At 41.1% G+C, this 25,077-nt stretch overlaps 1 protein-coding gene across 2 annotated transcripts in view; it reads right to left on the bottom strand.

The window, feature by feature from the left end:
• Positions 1–21,837, bottom strand: part of Stxbp3 (syntaxin binding protein 3) — a 43,780-nt gene extending 21,943 nt beyond the window's left edge. Inside the window, exons 1-8 of one of the 2 annotated variants that reach the window (XM_076933147.1) lie at positions 21,615–21,731; positions 15,250–15,292; positions 11,287–11,336; positions 10,750–10,831; positions 9,767–9,843; positions 5,935–6,013; positions 4,482–4,582; positions 102–256 (exon numbers count right to left, since the gene is read on the bottom strand). In XM_076933147.1, coding sequence (XP_076789262.1) covers positions 102–256; positions 4,482–4,582; positions 5,935–6,013; positions 9,767–9,843; positions 10,750–10,828 — 491 coding nt within the window. In that variant the 5' untranslated portion in view covers positions 10,829–10,831; positions 11,287–11,336; positions 15,250–15,292; positions 21,615–21,731. Of the gene's footprint in view, positions 1–101; positions 257–4,481; positions 4,583–5,934; positions 6,014–9,766; positions 9,844–10,749; positions 10,832–11,286; positions 11,337–15,249; positions 15,293–21,614 lie in introns of both variants that reach the window. The other variant, XM_034500896.2, reaches the window with a different exon arrangement.
• Positions 21,838–25,077: the final 3,240 nt, after the last annotated feature.

The raw sequence follows: 25,077 nt of genomic DNA on the forward strand, positions 1-25,077 counted from the left end.
CTACACAAGGAAAATCTATTTTGCGAAGTGATACAAAAAAGCAGAGTCTCTCTGTGTGTGTTGGCCTCACCATGAACCAGCAGTACACACACAAGCCTTACCTCTTATACCTTACTCCAGGGTTTTCATCCAGAGTGGCACACACTGTCACAATCTGCTCAGCCATTGCTTCCATGACGGCTTCTTTCCTGCTAGCATTACTAGGGTCTGGACTGTAACAGTAATAGAATGCGTCTGGTACATCAAGAGTATAAACCTAAGTTAGGCCAAAAAAAGTTAGACTGTCAATCTAGAGACTTGATTCTAAAAATATATTTTAAAAAACACAGCTGTGGTTTGAAATATTACAAGCCATTGTCTTTCTCTTCCTCAGATCTCGCTGCCTCACCTGTCCCCCTTCACCTCTCTGTCTCACCTGTCCCCCTTCACCTCTCCTCTGCCTCACCTGTCCCCTTCACCTCTCCTCTGCCTCACCTGTCACCCTTCACCCCTCCTCTGCCTCACCTGTCACCCTTCACCCCTCCTCTGCCTCACCTGTCACCCTTCACCTCTCCTCTGCCTCACCTGTCACCCTTCACCTCTCCTCTGCCTTACCTGTCACCCTTCATCTCTCCTCTGCCTCACCTGTCACCCTTCATCTCTCTCCTCATTCTCCCCTGCTTAGTCTGCCTCACTCCTTCAAGTTTTCTTTCAAATACAGACTGAGCTGATTTCTTTTTATAACCTGTGCAACAGAGGAAGGACTCTGAAGTAGGAAGGAGTCAAACTAAAAATATCTCATGCTTAGCAGAAAGAAAGATGAAGAATCTTAACCCAGTACAGATAATACAAAGACGAGTCACACCCTTAAATTTATTCCCCAAATTATAAGTCACCATGAAAGATACAAGACAACATAAATACAATGAAATCCCTCAGATATAGTCACTTACTGAACTAACAAATGCACTTCCTTATGTGCAAAGAACTGGGCTAGCAGTCTAGTGGTACTGTGTTGTCTGAGAGATAGACAGGAAGGAGTTTACAGTTCCCCAGTAAACTAAGTTTGGAGTTTTCAAAAATAGTGAGAGTAAGCCAGGCTGGGATGGACACTCCGAACTTGGGAGGCAGAGGCAGGTGATCTCTGAGTTTGAGTCTAGCCTGGTCTACAGAGGAGTACCAGGACAGCCAGAACAACACTGAGAAACCCTGTCTCGAAAAAAAAAAAAAAAAAAAGTACAAGTAATCCCTTCTTAACTTAAAGCACTGGGTGTAGGAGTGGCTAAGTAATGAATATAGGTTATGTAACAAGTTGTGAGTAAGCTTTTCCTTTCATTCAAAGTCATTTGTGCCCAAAATATAATCAACTACCAATAGTAGCAGCCAGAACATAGACTCAAGTTCAGCTGTGCCAACCCAGGGCCATTGCTCTCAAAGGCTCAACTGCTGTGTTAATTACCAACCGACAAGCACTCTGCACATGAACTGTCACCTTATAGTTACCACCCCAGTGTAACAGGAGATGTTATTTGTTCAGAAATGTTATTATCCTATACCTAAAGATTTCTCTGATGGCAGCAGTTCTCAACCTGGAGGTTGTGACCCCTTTGAAAGGGTCAATGATCCTTTCACAAGGGTCATCTAAGAGCATCCTGCAGATCAGATATTTATAATTCATAACAGTAGCAAAATTATAGTTATGAAATGGCAAAGAGCATCATTTCATGGTCGGGGAGGGTCAAAACATGAGAAACTACATTAAAGAGTCATAGCATTAGGAAGGCTGAGAACCACTGCCCTAAGGGAACTCACCTCCCACCCACTGACGCCTTGACTATGGAATGGTAGTAGAAGAGATGAAACATGCAAGAAGCTCTAAGAGCCACTGTGTGTGCATGCACATGTACAGGAGTGTGTGGGACAGAGAGGGTAGTAACTCAATGGTGGAATCCTTGTCTGGCTTATTCAAGGCTCTGAGTCCCAACATCTACCAAAGACAAACAAATCCCCAAAACAAAAATGACTGACAAGAGCAACCAGAAACCATTGTGTGTTCCAACATATTTTCTTCTCCTAATTACATATCCATTAGGTCCCAGAATATAGAGAATATAAAATGAAACCCCAGCCAATCACAATGACTTCTATGACTCTACTTCTCCTTAAAGTCTTCAGGGTCAGTCCTAAGTGTTCTGCACCAGCTCATCCGTAACAGTTACCCTGTGGGAACTGGAGCCCCTGCAGTATACAGACTCAGCCAACTTACGGAAAGCCTCGCCTACACCAACCCTCCCTGTGACCTACATTCCTATAGCTCTGACGTCTTCCTGCTTCTGCATCTTTGCATTCAAATTATTCTTACCTCCTAGAATGTGCCTCTTAATTGCTACCATGTAAAATCGTATTCATTTTTCAAACACTTTCCCAGTCGCCTAGTTGACACTCATTTGTGGCTAACTGTGACATGTATCTCCAACAAATATACTCTGCTTACTTTATATAGTAATGACTCCAGTTCACTGGGAATATAACTAACCATACATGTTCCTATGAGACACTTTCAGTTTCCTATGTGCCTAGTGGAGTGTGACTAAATTTTAGCTAATACAGTATAAATGAAGACTCTTACTTCATTCTGTCTCTATTACATATCTTCTGTTGTCCTGCTAACTCAAATAGGAATTCTATAGTCATCTGACTCACGAAGGGACTGCTTAAAATAGGCTCCTGGCAATTCTGTAGATCTACTATGTAAGGCTTATAAAACCCATTTCCTGACGTTTTATAAAACAAGAAATATATTCTCACACTGTTTAGGCAACTGAAAGTTTAGATTTTCCTGTTGTACTCAGTGTTGTACTTTTGGCTATGTTGTGTCTCTCATAGTTCTGAAATGAGAAGACTGCCTTAATCTACCAGACAGTATCTGGTTGCTATGACTCTGTGGACCGGGCTGGCCTTACACTTGTGATGGCCTTTGCCTCCCAGTGCTGGTACTTCAGGCATGTTCTATCATGCCTTGCTCTGAAAAGCCATTACGATTACATTTCAGATAAGCCTCTGTTTCTAGCTTAAAGCACTTGGTAGTCTTTCACATGAATTTCCAATATATTTTTATTCTCGACATAATTTTTCCATATCAATTAAACTTATTAAGCAGAACCAGGCATGGTATTGGACATTACTTAGACAGTACTTAGTAAGTAAAATCAGACACAATCTCAAAATAATTTTTAAAAGTAAATTCTCATAAGATGTAGATCAAGGAAGTGAATTAGGAGAAAAAACTGCATGGAGAGGACTTTAAATAGTCCTATTTCACAGACTGGCAGTGAAACTTTCAAGGGACTTCTTTACAAACACAGACATTTTCTGCCATAAGCCATCAAATCAAGTCATGTTGCTATGAAATTCCTTCCTGTAAACACAGCAACTATAGGATCTTAATGCCTCTGGGGACTAAAAGTGTGTTTGTTGTTAACGAATGTTCTGGAAACGTCTATAGCACTTACTGCACTACTGCTTATATCACACATGATTTTAGGAAGCCTATTTTCATCTACACTAAACTTACATATTTACTGTATTAAAGAATGAATTGTAAGAAAATTTAAATAGATTGTAATTTGGATTATAGTCTTTGTCACAGACAGCAAAGCTTAAAAGAAAAATCCTTTTTCTAGTATCTTCCTATCCACAAATATTGACCTGGTAGTTTGAAAAACATTTCTAAATGTTTTTTGAACATTTGGAACAAAGAGTAACAAGCCTATCTATTCACTGGCTGTATAATTTTGGGTAAGTTATTTAACATCTTGTATTTCCAACCTTTAAAATGGGAACAGAAGCCAGGCACAGTGGTGCGTACCTTTAATCCCAACACTGAGAAGGCAGAGGTAAGTGACTCTCTGTGAGTTGGTCTACATAGTAAGTTCTAGGGCAGCCAGGGCATAGTAAGACCTTGTCTTACAACAGAACAGATCAGAACAGAACAAAACAAATAAAACATGGGAACAGAAGTAGTCACAGTACTACTGAGAAGACAGAATTATTAAATTTATGTAAAACAACTAAGAAATGATCCAACAGAGTCAATACTCTATTGGTGGTTACTACGACCATCATTACTATTAAGTGTGCCAAGGCAAAACAAACAAGCACCATTTATCCTAGTTATGTTATATGATATCAAATATTTATCTTAAAGTTTGTCAAAATATCACAAAGGATTACAAAAGCTAAACGTCTCTGAATTTCATCATCTAATGGTGATGGAACTTAACAGACGGGCTTTGGGGCCGAGGGGAAATGTCATTATTAATGCTCTATTCCAATGTTTGTCCATGTTTCTCTACTCACCATGAGAATGTTTACTTGTGGATTAGGCACAAATTGACCAGATATACATAAAACACCCTCCACCATGCTTTAGTAACAAGCTCATAAAACTAATTTTGAAAATTCATTATGAATAAAAATTTTAAAGTAAAAATTACCAGTACCTGAGATTCGTGTGGAATAAAGGAAATGTTTATTTCCTTACATCTTCTTATTGACTTGGAGCAAGATGCTTTAATCTTGTTAAAGAGACTGTCAGGACAATCTGAGGGAAGAAAAAGCATAAGCCCATCTAAGTTTTTACTCATTTTAGGAACAATCATCCCAACATGCAAGAACACTTTCTGTACAACTGACTGGGCTTTGTAAAGCAAACGACTCTGTGTTTGGAGATGCCCATTACAAGACATGAGACAGATGAGGAAAATGGCAGGCATCTTTTGATGTTGTTTTTCTGGGACAGGGTTGCTCTGTGTAGCCCTGGCTGTCCTGGAACTTGCTCTGTAGCACAGGCTGGTCTCAAACTCAGAGACCCACCTGCCTCTGTCTCTGCCCCTTGAGTGCCAAGATTAAAGGCATACACCACCACACCAGACTTCAGACTTGTTAAAATATTGTTACGCAACACAAAAAACGTCTTGGGGCTTAGCTCCTCACTTTTGGTTTCTATGTAAACGTAGACCTTAGATGAAATACCCTATAGTGGGGAGAGGGGACTTCTAGAGCCACCTCCAGCTCAAAGACAGGGCATCAAGTGAGGGAGGGGGTTGCCATCCCACAGTCAAAACTCTGACTCTGTTGCTGTTTGAAAGAACTGCAGGGATGGAAATGGAGAGAATCCTGAGGAAAAGAAGGTCCAGCAACAGGCCCAAAGTGGGATCCAGCTCAAGGGGAGGTCCCAAGGCCAGACAGTATTACTGAGGCTACGGAGCGCTCACAAAAGGGGACCTATCATGACTGCCCTCTGAAAGTCCCAGCAAGCAGCTGATAAGAGTCAGATGCAGATATGTGCACTCAACCAATGGACAGAAGCTGCTGACCCCTGTGGTTGAATTAGGGAAAAGCTGGAAGCTGAGGAGGAGGGTGACCCTGTAGGAGGAGCAGCAGTCTCAATTAACCTGGACTCCTGAGATTTCTCAGACACTGAACCACCAACCAGGCAGCATACACGAGCTGATATGAGGCCCCAACACATATACAGCAGAGGACTGCTGGGTCTGTGTTCAGTCAGAGATGATGCACCTAACACTCAAGAGACTGGAGGCCCCAGGGAGTTTAGAGGTCTGGTGGGGAGGGGACATCCTCATGGGGACAGGGGGTTGGGGAGGAGGTATGGGATGTGGAACAGTTGGAGGGTGGACCGGGAGGGGAATAAAATCTGGAGTGTAAATAAATAAATAAATAAATAAATGGAAAAAACATGCAAAACAAAAAGGCTATTTTCTTTGGTACCTTCCCACAAGGCTTCTTTCTCACAATATAATAATCCTCAGTTGGAATTTGAATTACGATTCCAAAGTATTCAGACACATAAACTAAAAGGCAGATACTCTAAACTTGACAGGCTGTTAAACAATGTAACAATAACCTGAGGTTATTTCTGAGAAAGACACTTACAGTCAGTGAAGTACATATATGCTGCTTTGTATTTCTTCTCAGATTTACTTCCAAAATCTCGCAAGAAACAATCTACAGACTTAAAAGGAAGTGAGAAGTTAATGCATATTTTATTAAATACTAATTTAAATATGCTGGCTTTGAAGTAACTAAGATTATTTTATTTCAATAAAATAAACTTTTACTAAATTTAACTTATAACCTGATTTTTAAATAATCATTTTTCTAGCCAGTGATATTAAGGCAACATAATAAGATAACAAGTGAGAAGGGATATGAGTACCCAGATGTTATTGTTAGCAACGAGGAGGTCTAAGGCAGATGACAAGATTATTGGAGGAATTGAGAAGCCAACATACTGGCAGTATTACATGGAAATAAAATTACCAAAGCTTATCATTAGAGAAGTGTTAAAAAGAGTGTTAGTAAGCAAGGAGCTAAAACTGCTAAGACATTACAATAAAAGACTTACAGTCTGGTAGATGTCTCAAGGAGGAAGAATACCAGATAAAACAGTTGGCAGTGTGTGCCTTAATGTGGCAAGTTTACAAAGAAAGATAATAAGGGGCTAGACACTGCTTAGTGTGTAAGAGCAGACCTGTGTTCAGCTCCCAGCACACACATGGCTACCCACAAGTATCCTTATCCCTAGTGCCAGGGACTTTGATGCCATCTTCTAGATGTGCAGGCACCATTAGCATGTGTGGTACTCACACACACATGCAAGCCAAACACACATGCACATAAAACAAAAAAAATCATTTTTATAAGACTTGTTTTATCTACATTCCCATCACTAAACTTATGGATCAACAGGAGCTATGCAAATCACAAATTCTTTAAAGAGACTACTATTTTGTAGCATTAAATTATATGCGTAATATATTCATTCATCGATGGGAAAATGAAGACAGCAAGTTAATTACTCTCTCCCTTCACTCACTCAAATTTCCAGAGAGCACCTTTCCTCCCACCAGCTGTCTGAGCAAGCAACCACACCCTGAGCTCTGGGAAGCGTTTCAGAACCTATGTGAGTCCAAGCTGTGCTACTTTTTTGTTCAGGATGGCAAACTCTTCAAGTTCTTTCCTTAACTGGATGTTTTCTTCCTTTCACCAGACTTCCTATCTCTGGCAGCCTGACCTCCTTAAGAGTGTGGCTGGATGCTTCATCAATCATGTGGGAGTTACATTTAACTGTGGGAAGATCCTAAATACAGCCACTTCTACAAGAATAGGAAGGCAAAAAAGTTTCTCTTCCCAAGGGCAAACCAACAAAGCAGAGTACACACAGCACTAAGGCCCTTTTGGCATCAGCCAACCTCCCTGAAGCTGCCTGTGCATCTCATCTGGGAGCCCTGATGCTGCTCTCAGGCTCCAGGGAAGCAAAGCTCACAGTATGGTTCTTCACAGTGCTCCCAAAGACTCCAAGGCCTCACCCGTTTACAGAAGCTTGCAGGGCCAGCAGGCAATAGATTCAAAGTAAGAGAAAAACTGAAGTTGGTGTGGGCAGACAGTTACGAGGGTCCCAGTCAGGTACTGCTTTCTCTACTTTTCTGTACTTACTGAGTATGTAGCTGGGCATCCTGTGTCACTGAACATTAAAAATGAATTCCCGAGTCATTAGATTCACACAAGCCTTACTGTTAATGGCTATATGGTCTTTTATACTACTTTTGTTTTTAAATCAATTCTCAGAACTTAATTGATTTATTCCTACTATCTTAAGTTAAACATTTATTCCTTACTCCAAACATAACGTTTTAAAAAGCTTCTTGACAATGGCAAATCTATTTCTTATACTGATAGTACCATTATTAGTGTAAGAGCATATGGCAAATTTTGCTTCATTAACCATGGATAGCTAAATAACTGAGTTAGAGAGAGAATGTGTGTGTGTGTGTGTGTGTGTGTGTGTGTGCGCGCGTTCACACATACTCACATATGCAATCCTTTTCACAATTTGCTAGGTGAAAAGTAGTATGGCTTGGCTTGGTTTTATTTTCTAGGACAGTCTTACTGTATAGGCCTGGCTGGCCTAGAACTTGCTATGTAGAACAGGTAGGCCCCAAACTCACAGAGATCCATCTCCTCCTTCCTCCCAAGAGCTAGAATTGAGGGCTTGAGACACATGCTCAGCTAAACATGGTGCTTTTAGGCTGTAATTTTTTTCCAGTCATGAATTTTTTTCTTGAAGAATAAATTATAAAATATCATTAAAAAATTCTGTTCCTAGCAGTCAATATGCAGATATATTTTTTGTTCATTGTTTTCTCTTTGCTTGTTTTCCTAATATCTAATAGAATTAAAAGTGGGAGTAAAAAAACAAACAGTGTTAAAAAATGCATTCTCAGAGCTCATGCCTGTAATTCTAGTATTTGGGAGTCTGAACCAAGAGGAGTCTGTGAATTCAAGGCCAGCCTGGCCTATAAACAGTCATTTCCTGGCTAGTCTAGGACACATAATGAGAACTTGTCTCAAAAAAACAAATAAGAAGATATTACACAGAAAAAAAGTGAATCCAATACTATACTTGAAGTTTGGCTCAAGAAGCAAGTCAAGTCATTGTCAGGAAAAAAAACTGAAAAAAATTTTTAACATAATATATATATGTATGTATGTATGTATGTATACTACAGAAAAATGACTAAAATGAATAAAAGACTTACTAAGGCTGGAGAGGGGGCTCAGAGGTCAAGGGTGCTGACAGTCCATCCAGAGGACCCAGCACCCACCAGGGAGGCGAGGGAGCCTTACAAGGGCCTGTGGCTCCGGTTCCAGAGGGTATAATGCTCTCTTCTGCCTTTCATGGGCACCAAGCATGCACACAATGCACATACGTAGGCAAAACACTCATACATAGAAAATATCAATAAATACCCCTCTTTCAAAAAGATTTTTAAAATGTCTTTTTTAAAAGACTTATTTATCTACATTTCTGTCTCTTGCAAAATTAAGGGCCAACGGGAGCTGTGTGAATCTCAAATGCTGCAAAGAAGCCACCATTTGATATCATTAAATTCTGCTTTCACATAATAGGAGAAAAAAATCTTCCCTTATACATTCTTACTGGGAGCAGTACAAATAAAATATTAGAACACAGAAAAACTTTTCTAAATAAATAATAAATAAATATTACTTATTTTCTAAACAATAAAGATAAATAATAGAAATAGTCTTCTAATAAGGTATACTTGACACTTTGAACAAGAAATTGGTTTTTGTTAGTTTTATAACAAGGGCTGAGGGGCTGGAGAGATGGTTCAGCAGTTACAAACTGTGTTGCTCTTGCAGAGGATCTGTGTTCAGTTCCTAGGCGCCCACATTGGGCAGCTCAGACCTGCCTGTAACTCAAGTTGCAGGGGATCCAATATCCTCTCTGGCCTCCATGGGCAGCTGTGTACATATGTGCTCAAAACAACAACAAAAAAAAAAAAAAAAAAAAGAGAGAGGGAGAGAGAGAAAGAGAGAGAGAAAGACAAAGAGAGGGAGAAAGAGAGAGTAGAAACACTAATCAATTAAGAACTTTTTTAAAAAGATTTATTTATTTATTTATTTAATATAAGTACACTGGAGCTGTCTTCAGACACACCAGAAGAGGGCACCAGATTCATTATAGATGGTTGTGAGCCACCATGTGGTTGCTGGGAATTGAACTCAGGTCCTCTGGAAGAGCAGCCAGTGCTCTTAACCACTGAGCCAATGGTTTCTCCAGCCCCAATTAAGAAAATTTTAAGATCAAGATTCAACGAGTCTTGCACATGAAAAGCACACACTCTGCCACTAAGCTATACCCACAGCCTAAAAATTCACTCTCAAGACTGGGAATACTCACTTTTGGTGTTGGAGAGATAAAATAAAGAGCTTTCATTTGTCTGACAGGTTCACGATTCTTATAAATATTCTCTATAACTGAGAACAACAACAAAAAGTCATTTGATGGAACCAAAGTTTAAAATATTTTTAAATAAACTTCATTGTATTTTCCATTAATAATAATAACAAACACATTTATATTCATTTGGGCTTACTTTTTTTTTTCATTTGCTAAATTAGTAAGTCCTAAAAAATGTATCTTCTGAGACTTTATGTAGATTATGAGAAAAAAGACAATGGAGTCATTATATAGATAGGCCTGCCAAAACACAGCATAAGCAACGTGAGGAAGACACAAAGAACTATGTTAAAAACAAAAATCAGTCTTGGGGTCAGTGAGATGGCTCAGCAAGTAAAGGAGCCTACTACTAAGCTTGATGCCCTCAATCTGGTGCTCAGGACCCCCAGAGTAGAAGAAATGAACTAACTCAAGCAAATACGAACACACACACACACACACACACACACACACACACAGAGCAAGTCTAGGTGACTACATAAGACATCAAGAACGTTCCAGAGTAGTGTGCTCTCTGAAATGCTTAACTTCTTAACATCTTATTTGTTGTCAAGTAAGCTTGAAAAAACGATTACCCATGGCTTAATAAATAATTCTTGGGGCCACTGAAATGACTCAGCAAGTAGAGGCCTGCCAAGCCCGATGGCCTAAGTTCAGCCCCTAGGACTCCACAGCAGACAGACAGAACTGACTTCTGAAGGCTGTACTGTGCCCCACCTCTCTCTCTAATAAAAATATGATAAAATTTAAAAATAAAAAATTTGTGTCAAAAACATGGTATTATACTAGCAAATACAAGTTGAATATGCACCAGGTAACACACTGTCTTCATAAATATCAAAACATCAATCCTACATGATCAGGATTTCTGGAGAAGGCTGGATTTACACCCACACCTCACAATTGAAGAGCAGCAGACTTACCGGTTATACCCTCCTCTAGAAGGTCTGTCATTCTGCAGCACGACGACAAAAGTCTAGTGGTAAACTCATCCAACAGCATTATCTTAAAACAAAGCAAATTAACATTAAATCAGAGCATAGACATCGGATTGTCAAGATAATAAACCCCAGAGTTTTAGTAACTCCTCTTTTAGCTTGATTTGGTGGTGTACCTTCCCAATACATATACATGGAGATGTTTCATATAGGTAAGAAAGTAGAAATATTTCTATTTTGAAGCAGAGCTTGTTCATTTTAAGTATATCAATGTTTAACATCAAATTTTCTGAAAATGTAATTGTCACTTACAGAACTATTGCTATAAAGCACTGCTCAAACATTCAGCATCTGCAGCTGTGACTCACTACTATCCCATCCTCTAGACGAGAAAACAGGAAATGTTATGCGACTTGCTTAAGGTGCCACAGCCTGTGAGATTCTAGGCCTATGTCCCACGGACACATCCTAAGCACAGTGTGCTGAAGACCTCTACATAGGAGCAAGTCACACAACTTCTACCTTCCATTCGCCTTCTTTCCGGCAGTCGTCCAACACAGTTGTTTTTATTTCTGTTAAAAGAAGAAGAAAAAAGGTTTAGTGACCTAAAGCAACAATCAGAAATGTAAGTCTATGCAAAAGGGTCAAAATGGCTGAGAAAAAAAATTGCAATTGGAATGTGTTAAACTATATAAATACTATATATTAAGTTGTAGGTAAAAATACAGTTATATTCAGTTTCTAACCTATACTTTTAAACTGTAACATATTCTCAAACATGTTTGAATACGTCCAGAAGATATTCTGAACTGTTACCTGATTTAGGTCTTCCTTCTTTCCTAAATCTTAAGAAACAAACTATCCATAGGAAGACCCTTAACTGGCTCATGGCTAAAGTACATCTGACAATCAAATCTGCATAAACATTTTCATCCTCGGTTACTTTGTTAAAGAATACATGTAGAAATAACCAGTTATTAAGAACACTTGTTCTTAATAACCAGTTATTAAGAACACTTGGTGTTCTTGCAAAGGACCTAGGTTCAGTTGTGAGCACCCACACCAGGCAGCTCACAATCACCTGTTAACTTCAGTTTCAGAGCACCTGGCATCCTTTACAGATGACCTTGAAGCAATCCCCCTCCCACCTCTACTTCCCAAATTATAGGCATGCACCACCATGCCCAATTTGTTTACATTTTTCTATTTTTAAATTTATATGTCTTTAGTAAATGCATTTGGAAATTTTATCATCACATTTTGACACCATGTTAAAAAATGATACAATTGTATCAATAGGTGTTACTGTCACATAATGAAAACTACTTGGGGGGCTGGAGAAATGGCTCAGTGGTTGACAGCAAGTAGGGTGGCTCACATCCACCTGTCTTGAGCCCTCCTCCAGCCTCCACAGACAACTATGGTTTTGTATACATACCCACACAAGCATACACATGATTAAAAGTAAAAATACATCTTTAAAACAATCTGGTCTGTGTTTCTAGTTCCTGGAACAAATCTAAAATCCTTGAAATTTCTTATGTGACAGAGAATCTATGGTATGCTGGTGACATGACCCTTGACTAGCTTCAGCAAGCAGCTGGTCACTAGAAGAACCAAGCTATGACTTCTAAGGAGGCACCAGGGACTAGAGATTGTGTTCAATTACCAGTGGTCAAAGATTTCATCAGGAAAGCCACAGAATGAAATATCCCTAACCCACCCAGTTTCTGAGTCATTGAATGCACCCATCTGTGGCAATGGTGACATACCCAGCTCCACAGGGAGGGAAGCCCCATGTTCCAAACCCTTGTAGACCTCAGCCTATACCCATCACCTGGCTGTTGATTTGTATAGGAAAACAACGAAAAGAAAAACCACCCAACAACAAGAACCCTGATAACAGGAAGTAGTTACTAGAGTTTGTAAGGTACGAATTACTGCACTGAAAGGGGAGGCAGAGCACAGGCATCCCACTGGATCCAAAGCCAGGGAGTGTGGGAAGCAGGAGCACTCTATTACTTGCTGTTGGCATCTGAACTGAGGGCTGAACTGAGTTACAGCTCTTTGTCCTTAAGCCTGCCTAGGGTAGCATAGTAGTCAGAACTAAACTGAACTCAAGAGTTGGAGAACCAGTTAGTAAGAAGGGAAAAATCAATATCTTTGCTGTTCGAAGTGTTTTGGGGAAAATTAATACTCACCACAAAAGCTGTGCCCTGGGGCTGGAGGACAGCTTAGTGGGTAAAGTGCTTGTCCACCAAGCCTGACAATCTGAGTTTGACCCCCAGGTTCCCTGATGGATGAGAAAACCGAGTCCCTGAAGTGGTGCTCTGACCTCCACAGGCACACTGTGGCCTGTGTGTTCCTGCTCTAACATGTACACTCAACGAACGGAGTGTTATAACTTGTGATCTGACTTTTGTGATCAGGAAGATTCTGACATGTTAAGAAATAACAGTTAAAAGCTGAGTGTGATGGCATGGTACCTGAAAGCATGGATGATCAGGAGTTCAAGATTATCATCAGAGTTGGCCAGCCTGGGCTACAAGAAATCCTATCTCAATCCAAACCTAAATAAAACAGTGGGGGCCAAGGAGACAGCTCAGTCAGTAGAGTCTGTGTTGAGCAAGCACAGGGAACTGATACTGATTCTAATTCTGAGCATCTGTGTAAAAAGTCAGCTGTGGGGAGCGTCTGGAGAATCCCCAGAGCTCCCTGGCCAGCCAGCCTAGATGAGCTGCAGGATAAGTGAGAAACCCTATCTCAAAAACTAAGGTGTGCCAACTACGGAAGAAGACTGATGTCAACCTCTGGGCTCTACATGCTATAAGTACATATACATCCAGCCACCCCTAAAAATGAAAGAAAGACATCAGTAAAGGTGTTTATATTACTATATTGCTTACTAGGTAGATTATATCATAGGGAAATTAAAAAAAAAAAAACTAAAATACTTAACTGTGATTATACAAGAAAGCAAAGGTTTCAAAGACACGATAGGTGAGGATGAAGGCTGTTTTAAGGCTGAGCTCAGATACTGACAGACTACTTTTCCTGGTGAGCCAGCCTCACTGCCATACTACAAGCTGAAAACTGAAGTCACTGCATGTCTTTACAGTTCCCTAAGAAACCAGTGCTTCTGGAGCAGAAGAAGTCACACCCCGTTAGTCTTTGAAACCTTATACCTGCAATGCCCTAGGTGACAGGAACTAGCCACACCAGCTACTACTAGCTAGTAGGAGCCAGGTGCAGTGGCCAATGCCTTCGAGAAATTCTGGCAGTTGGGAGGCTGAGCAGGACTGCTTTGCATTCCAGGCCTGCCTGGGCCAGAATGAAACCAGGCTTAAAAAACCAAAATCACTTGAAATGTACAAAGTTCCATGGGAAAGAAAATAACATGAGCGCTGCGGTGTGACTCAGGAGCAGAGCATGCACTTAGCATGTGATTTGATCCCTAGCACAACAAAACAAGAAACAGAAAGACTCTGAAGTTTTAAAAAAGGGAAAATATAAAATATCCTATGAATTCTTTCCCCCTTCTCATACACATCAAATATTTTGAATGTCAGGTTAAATAAGATATATTATAGTTAATTTCATTTACATTTATTATATTTTAATACAGCTAACTATAAAATTTTAAGTTACCTCACCCAGCTCACATTACAGTTTTACTGTGTAGAAAGTACAGTCTGAGATGCTAAACATGTTAACATCTTAAAAGTAAATACTAACTATCGAGCTGTGGACGAGAGATCAGGACCGCAGGTGACCTATGTTGCAAGTGGGTTGGGGGAATCTCGTCAGCTACTGCAGAGCGTAAAGGTCCTTTATATAAGGAAAAGTCCTTAACCTTTTCTTCAGCAACCAAAACTGGACCCCAAACTTGATTCTTTTACCTTTGTTCTGCCTCCTCCATCCTCCTCCTCAGACTACGCTCGCTACTGAAGTCTCATCCATCACTTCAGCCCTTCAGTTTACGTCTTACAGACAACCACACGGTACAGGTGTAAGCACTTACACACCTCGAGTAGACAGTTCGTAAGAACTGCTCTGGGCTGCATTTCTGTAGTTTGTCATCCTTGCCACAGCCATGCCGTTCTTTTCTCCTTGCCCCACATTCAATCATCAGGCACTACTGATTGTTCTTTGGCTTCTGGCCATCGTTTTGGGGGCCACTGACATCAACAATACCCTGATTCCTAACATCTTCCACTGAGCTACTGCAATACTCTCTGGCTTTGCAGTTTTCTGCCTCCAATCTCATTTTCTCACACCGATTAGTCATCTTCCTGAAACATAACCCATGGTTTATAACCATTTCCACCTCAAAAGGCCCTCAAATGCTCACTCTATCCTCTGAGGACAATCTAAACACTGCCATTCAAGGCACTCTCTCTGACTGGCTTCTACCTACTCTGTAAGCTGATCTTTCACCAGCCCAAATGCTATCCCACCAGCAACCCACTGGTACCAGCTACCCACCTGTTCTCACTGGTTTCTCTGAGGTACAAAGGAAGTATGCATCCTGTAATGACAAAGACGGAAGTAGTGAAGGGAGAAAGGCAGAGGTACGATCACGTACATGAGCACTGCTGGTGCAACTCACATAGGACCTCAAGTCACAAAGAAAAATTTGAGAACATGATAGCAATACATCAGAAATAGGACATAGTTTATTGAATAACTAGAGTTCTTTTTTAAAAAGATATTTTAAAAACAAAAACTAAACGATGTGGAAACCGCAATCAAGGGAATAAGAGGAAAAAAATCTGCTGGTTCTAAAAGACCTCTATTTTGATTGGAAAAGAAAACTATTTTCTAACTGCTCTGCTTCGTCTTAGTCTGCGGCGTCATGGCTACCACACAAAGTGACCTAAATCCTCGTCTTTAACTCAGCTCCTTTACATCTCCAAATGCCTATGAGACACCCAAACTACCACTTAAAACACCATATTATAACTCAGAACTGCTTTTCCCGAGATTCACTTCTCTCTCCTCTTCATCAGTAAACAGCAACATCACTAGTCTCCTGGACCAGAATGTCAGGTTAGGATGACTGTCGCTCCTAACTCACTACTGTTCTCATTCATCTTCCCTTTATCTCCCTTTACTTCTAACCTTCTCTCAAGTGCTGGGATTAAAGGCATGAGCCACCACCTCCAACCATAATCCAGGAGTAGGGTAAGGGTCTGGCCGAGGCCCATGTTCTTGGTAACACTATTCCCCACTGACTCCACGTCAAAATTCGATAAAAATATGTTTCTTTGAAGAACTGCTTATAACAGTTTTTCAACCAAGTGTTGCTAACTCCCAGCACTCAAGAAGCAGAGGCAGGAGGATCTCTATGAGTTTGAGACCAGCCTTGTCTACAGCGTTCCAGTACAGCCAAGACTATACAGAGAAACAAACAAACAAAGATTCAGAATCTTTATGGGTGGGTAAGACGACTGCCTGCTGTCATACTTAATGGTCTGAGTTCTATCCCTGTGACCCCCCAAAACGACAGGTTGTCTTCTGACTTCCACACATATGCCAGTGTATGCACACATATATGTGCATGCACACAAAATACATTTTAAAAAATATAATTAAAATATCTTTTGAGGGCTGGGCAGTGGTGGCACAAGCCTTTAATCCCAGCACTTGGGAGGCAGAGGCAGGCAGATTTCTGAGTTTGAGGCCAGCCTGGTCTACAGAGTGAGTTCCAGGACGGCCAGGGCTATAAAGAGAAACCCTGTCTCCAAAAACAAAACAAAACAACAAAAAAAAATCTTTTGAGAAAAGAATTTTTAAGTATGCATGTATATTTATTTTTACTTACAGAAATGCCCATAGTGGGATAGCTGAGATCACAGTACTGTTTCCTGTCTCATTAACTATCAGCAGCAGCTCTCCCAACAAGCTGTAAGGAAGATTCCCACCAACAAGCTTTCCAATTGCTACATGACATCAGTCACTGATTCTGTCAACGTGATATGTTAAAGGGAGAGACAGGTCTTAACTTGCATTTCTCCATGTCAAAACCAGACCACCCTATCTGTAGATTGCCTCTTAATTTCCTCTGATCATTTTCTAATAGGCCATTATCTTTTATTAATCAATTTTAGCCATCCTCTATACATTATGTCTGGCTGATATTTTCTTACATGTTTAGTTTAAAAAGTATATGAAAGCAGAACCTATGAAAACTAAATACAAAGGCAGGGCTTCTGTGACTGTGTCCCAGTGACAGAGGCCTTCTTGCTTAGCACATGGAAGGCCCTTGGTTTAGTTTCCAATCAGCCCCCAACATACACACACACACACACACACACACACACACACCCCAAGGGCAAACACAAATATAAAAGCAAAAACAGCACATGTCCACATATGATGAAAATCTAATGAAGAGTTTCAAGGATGCTCTCTGAAACAAGTATACAGATAAAAAACACTTACAAATTATTGGATGATAATATAAGTCAGAACAGTGTTCACTCGAGGGAGAAGAGAGGATCTGCACTGGGAAACCATGAGTGCTTAGAAACATTCTACAAATTGATTTGGGTGGTAGTTATGTGAGCAAAATTACCAGCTAAGTGTACACTTAACATTAGTATAACTTACCATTACACCTAATTAAATTTTAAAGGTCATTTCTCCTAAAAATAGGACTAAGAAATGGCTTTCTTTTAGCATTAAGAGACTGCAAAAATGCCTGTGTCTGCTATTTGAGAAGAAGGGGGAAAGTCATCTTGAATGATTCTCTATTGCCCAGAGAATGTCTAAACCATTTAGCGACTGGCTCCAACCTACCTTTGGTCCAGTATCCTGTATTCTTTGTAACAAATGCCTTGCATTACATGTGATGTATGTAAGAATTCATGTGGGTGTGTCTTCCTCTATCACTCTCAGCTTTAGTTTCCAACACCAGACTGAACAAGTTCATCTATTTGACTAGACTAGGTGACCACACTGCCATGCCTGACTTTTATGTGAGTACTGGAGATTCAAACTGAGGTACTCATGCTTGAGAGACAGACCCCTTATCTACCAAACCATAACTTCATCCTCTCATTTTGTTTAGAGGACCTTAAAGGTGGTTCCTAATGGCAGATTCTGTCTTGTGTTTTAAGTCTGAGATGTGTCACTTAATCAGATAAACTTTTCCCGATCCACCTACTTAGTGTAACCTCTCTTCCTGTGTATCACAAACTGGAATGATAGTACTTACTCTGTTTTCTTCTTCTTGTTCTATTAGTACTTGAAGGCTTGACGAGCACTGGGAACCTTCCTATAGAAATTCAGTTCTGTACAAATGGGGTCTTTTAGGTAGGAACAGGGGAAATTTTATGAAAGATTGTAAAATAATTTCAAATATTAAAATAGAAATCACTACCTATCACTGGGGCCTGTACAAACTTACAGCCCTGGGAGGCCGACTAGCGGGCTCAGCTACCACGCCTACCGAGAGCATGAGGACCTGGGTTTGGATTCATCAAGCACACATAAAGCCAGGTCTGGTGGAGCACATCTGAAAGCTCAGTTCTGGAGAGGCAGAAACAAGTGGATCCTTAGAGCTAATCAGCAGCCTAGCCAGGGGAGCTCCAGGTTCAGTGAGACACTTCATCTCCTAAGGTAGAGAGCATTCGAGAAAGACCTCTGGCCTCTGCAAGGATGCACACACACATAAATTTAAAAGCTGTAAGACAGAACAGTGGACCTATCATTTAAAAGCTTCTCAAGAGACTCCTAACTGTAAAAGGTGGCTCCTGCCTGGAACCTCAGCATTCAGAGGGCAGGAGGGCTACTATAAACTTTATATCAGCCTGGGCTAAAAAGTGAGATTTGTCTGAAAACAAAAGGAAACAAACAAAAAAGCAAAGCAAAAGGGACTCTTATTAGGCAGTAAGAAAGGCAAACTAAACACTAAAACAGAGGAGGGAATGTAAAAAAAAAAAAAAAAAAAAAAAAAAAAAGCCAGCCCATCTGAACTAAGACTTGAAGGCTAAAATTTGAGTAGGGAAAGAGGGAAAGGGATTGAAAGACAAAGGAATGGGCCATCAAGATAGGATAGGAAGAGAAATTACTGCAGTGGGAATAAACAGTTCAGGAACAGGGAAATCAATATTATACACTGGAGACTGGAGCTAGGTAACAGTCAATAGTACACTGGGTGCCTCTGCAGGTCTTCAAGCCAGTTATTAAAAGAGATTATCCTGGCAGCTATTTGCTGGATGGACTGGAAAGAAGGAAAGGAGAGCGCTCTGGAGGTTCGTTACGAGGCTAATTCAATATACTGTGTATAAAGTAAGATCCTAAATGAAGGTTTAAATTTTACAGACGTCACAGACGGGTCAAACATTAACTCTTTCTGTGCTGGGTATAAATCTTAGATATAGATTTTATATATTTGAGACAAGGTCTCAAAGTTCAGACTGGCTTCAAACTTGTTATGTTGCTGAACTGATACTTGTACCTTTGCCGCCCAGTGCTGTTATTACAGGCGCATGCCACCACGCCTGACCCTTAGGTCTAGATTTAATAGCTCTTGTCAGGTTTCATTTTAATAGCATTATCAAGATATAAATGGCAAACTACAGAAATCACTCACTCAAAAGTATACACTCTAATGTTTCCAGTATGGTCTGTCATGCGTCCATTACTACATCCCCACAACTGTTTTGAGAGCACTTACAGTACTCTAAAAAGAAGCCACATTCCTTGGGGCTGGGCATAGACTGTTCACCTAGCATGTAAAAGGCTCTGAGTCCAATCTGCGGTATTATATAAAACCAGGTATGGGAGGATTTACCCATGATTGTAGCACTCAGGAGGTGAAGGCAGAAAAATCAGAAGTTTAAGGTCATCCTTGGCTACAAAGTTGAGTTTGAGGTCAGCCTAAGGCACATGAGACCCTGTTTCAAAAACAAAACACAGTTCTGTGTGGTGGCACGTGCCTTTAATTCCAGGACTCAGGAGGCAGAGGCAGGTGTTCTATGAGTTCAAGTCCAGCTCAGAATATATAGCTCCAAGACAACTAGGGATACACAGCAAGAACCTGTCTCAAAAACCTAAAACCAAAGCAAAACAACAATAACAAAAACCAAAAGAGAAACCCCATCCCTTTAATCCCATCTGTCCAGACTGGGATACAGGAAGTAGTTCCTGTTTCTCTAGATTTGCTTGTCCTGGATGTTTTTCACACCAATGGTGTCAAACCATGTCCTTTGTGACTACCTTTTTTTTTTAAGTTTCCAAGATGCAGTAGCATAAAATATATCAGCATTGCACTACTGTTTATTGAAATAAAAAGAGGTGTGTCCCGTTGTGCACACATTGTTCATCCATGCCTATGGAAAATGTGACGTATTTTCATTTTTTTAGTTAAGCCATTTCTTCAGCCCCTTAATATATATGTTTTGTGCAATAAACACTGGGCTACTCTTGTCTTTTGGTTGTGTGTTTCTAGTTACACGAGTCCCAATACATATTTAACAGCAGTACATCTTTTCCTTTCATCCAGCCTGTCTGTATTTTACTCTCCATTTTGTGATCATGGTGTTACCCCAAGTTAACATGAAGAGGGAAAGTCTGTATCTTCATACAGACCTCTGGCCTAGTTTTCATGCCACTGATACTGGCATTACCATCATTGTGGTGTCTTTTTCTGATAAGCCTTAATATAAAGTGCCATTGTAACTCAGAAATAATTTCTCCAGCACAATTTGTCACCCATTTTCATATGAGAGTCAATATAGACAATCTGCCTAAGTCAGTTCTCTCCTTATACCATGTAGGTCCCTGGGGATCCAATTTAGGTCCTTGGGCTTGTCAGCAAGCACCCTTACCCCCTGAGCCACCTTGCAGGTCCCCAAACTAAATTTTTAAAGGACAATTTTGTATTTCACAAAGTCTACGTATCTATTTAGTACCTTCTAGATGGCAAACACTATGCTTGTACTGATTTGGATTTTAATTTCACACAAAAGACAGAATTCTGTTAACTCATTTCAGTTCTGTTCCTTGTTAACCAAGTCGGAGTAAGAAACACTAATAAGACGTTACTTCTTTTCTACTACTAGACTATAATTACTTAGAACCCAGAGATGCCAAACAAGGAAGGTTCTTCCGGTTTGCTGCTTTCATTGCTCCTCTAACCTGGCAGGCCTAGGTTTGGTGTAATTTTAATAAAAGTCATGAGTGATACCGCGAACACCAGTAACCAGCAAGTAGACCAATTTTAACAGCGAAGGAGCAGACTATGCAGGGAGCGGATACTAGATAAGACTTTAACAGTCCAGTGTTGCTTTCTGAAGAATTTGTTTAAAAAAGCAGGTCATCTTCTCTAGGAACAGTGGCAGAAGGCGCTCTTGAAAAGCTGCGTCTGCACTTTTTAAAGGACAAGACACTGAAAAGGATGGTAGTAAAAACATTAGTGCTAACATGAATGTGGGACGGAGAAACACAGAGCTCAGATTGTGTCAGAGAGAGAGAGAGACGTCCGTGCCTGGTGTGGCGAGGGGGGTGCAATGGGAAGAACTGTCCCCGGACAGCACGGGGACTGGGGAGGGAAAAGCCGGCCCGAGTCAGGTCGCCCGAGGGTGGGGCTTTGCCGAAGAGCCTCACCGGGGTGAGAGTTGGCCAAAGCCGCGAAGAAGGCCGCGTCTGGTCACCCCGCCCATCCCTGGTGCTGGCACGAAACCCGACTCTCCGGGCAAGTCGGAAAGAGCCCAGCCAGGGACTTGGTCCCAAAGCAACAAGTGCCCGTGCAGCTCCCGGAGACGCTGCAGGGCTGCAGCGGGAAAACAAGACCCGGCACGGCCGACCCTTCCCTGCCTCAGCCCTGACCCCTCCGCACTCACTCCGCCACACGACGCTCTTCAGCCCCCGCTCCGTCACCGGCGGCGCCATCTTCCCCAAGCCGTGGAGCCGCAGCCACCGCCTCCCACTCACAACCTACTTTGGCCCTGAAAGCTGCGCTCGGGGGACGGCCCTTCCCCTCCCGGCGGGGAGGCTCCTCCCCCTCCGCGGGCCGCGCCCTCTAGTGACGTCACGCGTCTCAACAAGGGCGCGTCCAGCCTGCGCAGAGACTGCGGCTGCGTAGTGTGGACGAAATTCTAGGCACTATCTGGCGCCCCCTAGCGGAAGCCTACTATAACCCATAACTCAGTGTCCAGTGGGGTATCAGAAAGCAAATATGTGAGCTAACATAATTTATGAAATTATAAATTTATACATACCAGGTCTTTTCTTGTGTGTGTGTGTATGCATGTGTTCATGCCAAGGCTCACAGGTGAAGGTCAGAAGACATCTCCACAGTGTGGGTCTTGGGATGGAACCTACGTTACGGAGACTTTTTGCTTTACAAAATAATGTTTCAGTCAGCACAGCGATTCATATTACACTATTCAGAATCCAGTTCAACCACCAAATGGAAAGTCTGTCCCCCAACTTCATTTTACTAATTTTTGAAGATCACTGATTATGTTAAGCTGTAAGGCAACCACCAGAGTGCCCAGAACTGTGCTCAAGTTTCAGAAAAGTCTAAGAAATGAGAGACCCTCTCATTCCTATGAAGAATTTTATAGTTTACATTATAGACCACAATTTCTAGCATTGTTAATTCCACGAGGCAGGAGTAAGACCACTACCACAATTTTGGAGCCAAAATTGAAGCAAGCTTTATTTTAGTCAGGTGCACCAGAGACCTGGCCAGTTAGGGGCTAGAGAAAAAAGTGCTGAGAGTCCCTTTTAAGGAGTCCATTTAAGGGGCAAAATAACAGTTACAAAACAGGCTTACAGAAGCAAGACAATGGGGAAGAATGGAAAAATATATCAAAACAACAAAAACCAGTCATCATCAAGTAGTCACTGATAAGGGAAGGTCAAAGTGTTCTCAAACAAGTCAAACTCATGGGTTGGGGTAGGTCAGGTTTCAGGAAACAGAAACTTAAAACACGGAAACTCAACTCTTACAGTAAATGAAAATTTGTGTTTAACAATACAAGAAAATGTCTCCTACCTTCAAAACGAAGTCAGGCAGGTTCCTCATTACCCCCTTGACTTATGTGTCCCTGTCAAATCCTTGATAGGGGACTATCTTTAATAGTGTTGTCAAGTGGCAATGATTCTAGCATTGTTTATCAACAATGACAGGTGATCAAGTTGGTAACACATTGGTGGGTGCAGGGGCCGATTATGGTAGCCAGTAGAAACATGAGAGGGCCAAAGAAGGGAAGAACCATCTTAGCCATAGGGAGAACCATCTTAGCCATGGGGAGAGCCATGTGGTCAGTCAACATTTGCGAGAGATAGAGATAGAGATAGAGATAGAGATAGAGAGAGAGAGAGAGAGAGAGGTTTTGTTTATTTCTTTCTCCATCAATACTTGTCAATAGTATGAGAAGAATCAGAGACATCAAAACAGCACATTTTCATAAATTGCTGACAACCAAGATTATGTTTAAGTAACAGGTAAGAGGGATCTTTTCTGACATAGAAAGAATTTTCTTGTTGACTTTCTGGTACTAGATGGAGCCAGAGGTTATACCCTACACTATTAGTTACACATAGGGTTCCTCTTGTATGTTAAGTTTAATCGAGGTGATTGTTGAGTCTTCCCCTCCATTTCTTATTTTAGCACACCTGTGATTTTCACTGTCAGAACAGTTTAAAGAATATTTGATTATGCTGAAGTCTGTACTATTACATTGGAATTGGTCAGTTAGAATAGTTCATCCCAAGTATCCACCATCTATGGTGGATAAAAGCAATTGTTTGCATAGCAAGACAGTATCAGGGTGTTTCCTATAAAAGGGATGCCTTTTATTTCCCCCATCTAGATGCATTTAGATTCTCTTTGCAAAGGTTGAAAATAAGATAGTAAAACTGTTAGCCATAGGACAATCGTGGTATAGATTCCAACAGCAAGATCACAATGTTTAAAGTTATGTTAGATGGTCAAACCTTAGTTTGATTTAAAAAAAAAAATTATGTGTATGAGTGCTCCATCTGCACATACTCCCCCATGCCAGAAGAGGGCATCAGATCCCATTATAGATGGTTGTTATCTGCCATGTGGTTGCTGGGAATTGAATTCTGGACCTCTGGAAGAGCAGCCAGTGCTGTTAACCATTGAGCCATCTCTCCTGCCCAAAAGTTTGATTTTTAATACTCCCTTTTCAGTTACGTTTCACCTTTGGAGGTAGGCCTCCTTTTCCACAGGTTCCTCAGGTGCCTTCTTGAGGTGTGAGTGATGAATGAGGAGAAACCCAGCAACCTTAACAGCAGTAGGCATCTGGAGAATCACCATGTAAGGTTCTTTCCATCTAGGTTCAAGCTGTCAATTTTGAGATACTGAACCAATACAGCATCTCTGGGCTGGAATGGGTTGTCAGGTGGGTGGTACCCAACAGGTTGAGCAGCCTGAAGTGAAGGAAAATCTTATTCAAGGTTAGTTGCAATCCTTTTGAGGACTCAGAGATTGGAGTGGGACAAGCTGATAACAGAGGCATATACCCAATAGACTATATTATATGGGATGAACTTTTCTTGGTACAGGATACATCAAACTTTGAGATAGGAATAAGGCAAGTTCAACCCAGTTACTGCCAATCTCGACTGTATATTTAGTTAAAATCTCCTTTAAAGTTCTATTCACCATCTCTGCCTTTCCTGATCTCTGAAGATGATACATACAGTGAAGTTTCTAATTTATGTTCCAATTCTTACAGAGCAATTAAGATAGATAACTTAGCTATGAAGGAAGGCTGGGCCGATGTCCAACCTCAGAGATATGGGGAAGCCAAATCTGGGAATAATTTCCATTATTAATTTCTTAGCCAGTTGGTGGTGGCACACACCTTTAATCCCAGCACTCTGGAGGCAGAGGCAGGTGGATCTCTGTGAGTTTGAGGCCAGCCTAATCTATAGAGCAAGTTCCAGGACAGCAAGGGCTACACAGAGAAACCCTGTCTCGAAAAAAAGGGGGGGGAGGGTGAAGACGGGGGGGGGCAGAAAGGAGAGGAAAAACAAAACAAAAATAATACTACCACCTGCTACCACCTGCATTATTTCTATTAGAGATGGAAAAGGCCTCTACTTAGTCTGTGAAGATGTTGACAAAGACCAGCAGATATTTGCAGCCATTTAGTCCTGGCTTGACTTTAGTAAAGACAAATTGCCAAATTTCACCTGGTACATTTTCTTGATTCCATTGTTCTGGGAGATGCATGTCCTTCTTTGCATTTGCCTGGACACAGGTCAGGTATTGATCTGGAATGCTCTGAAGTTTTTCTCAGTGTCCAAGTACCCAAACATGAGGGG

Source organism: Arvicanthis niloticus, chromosome 4 (genome assembly GCF_011762505.2).
Source record: "Arvicanthis niloticus isolate mArvNil1 chromosome 4, mArvNil1.pat.X, whole genome shotgun sequence".
Taxonomy (NCBI): domain Eukaryota; kingdom Metazoa; phylum Chordata; class Mammalia; order Rodentia; family Muridae; genus Arvicanthis; species Arvicanthis niloticus.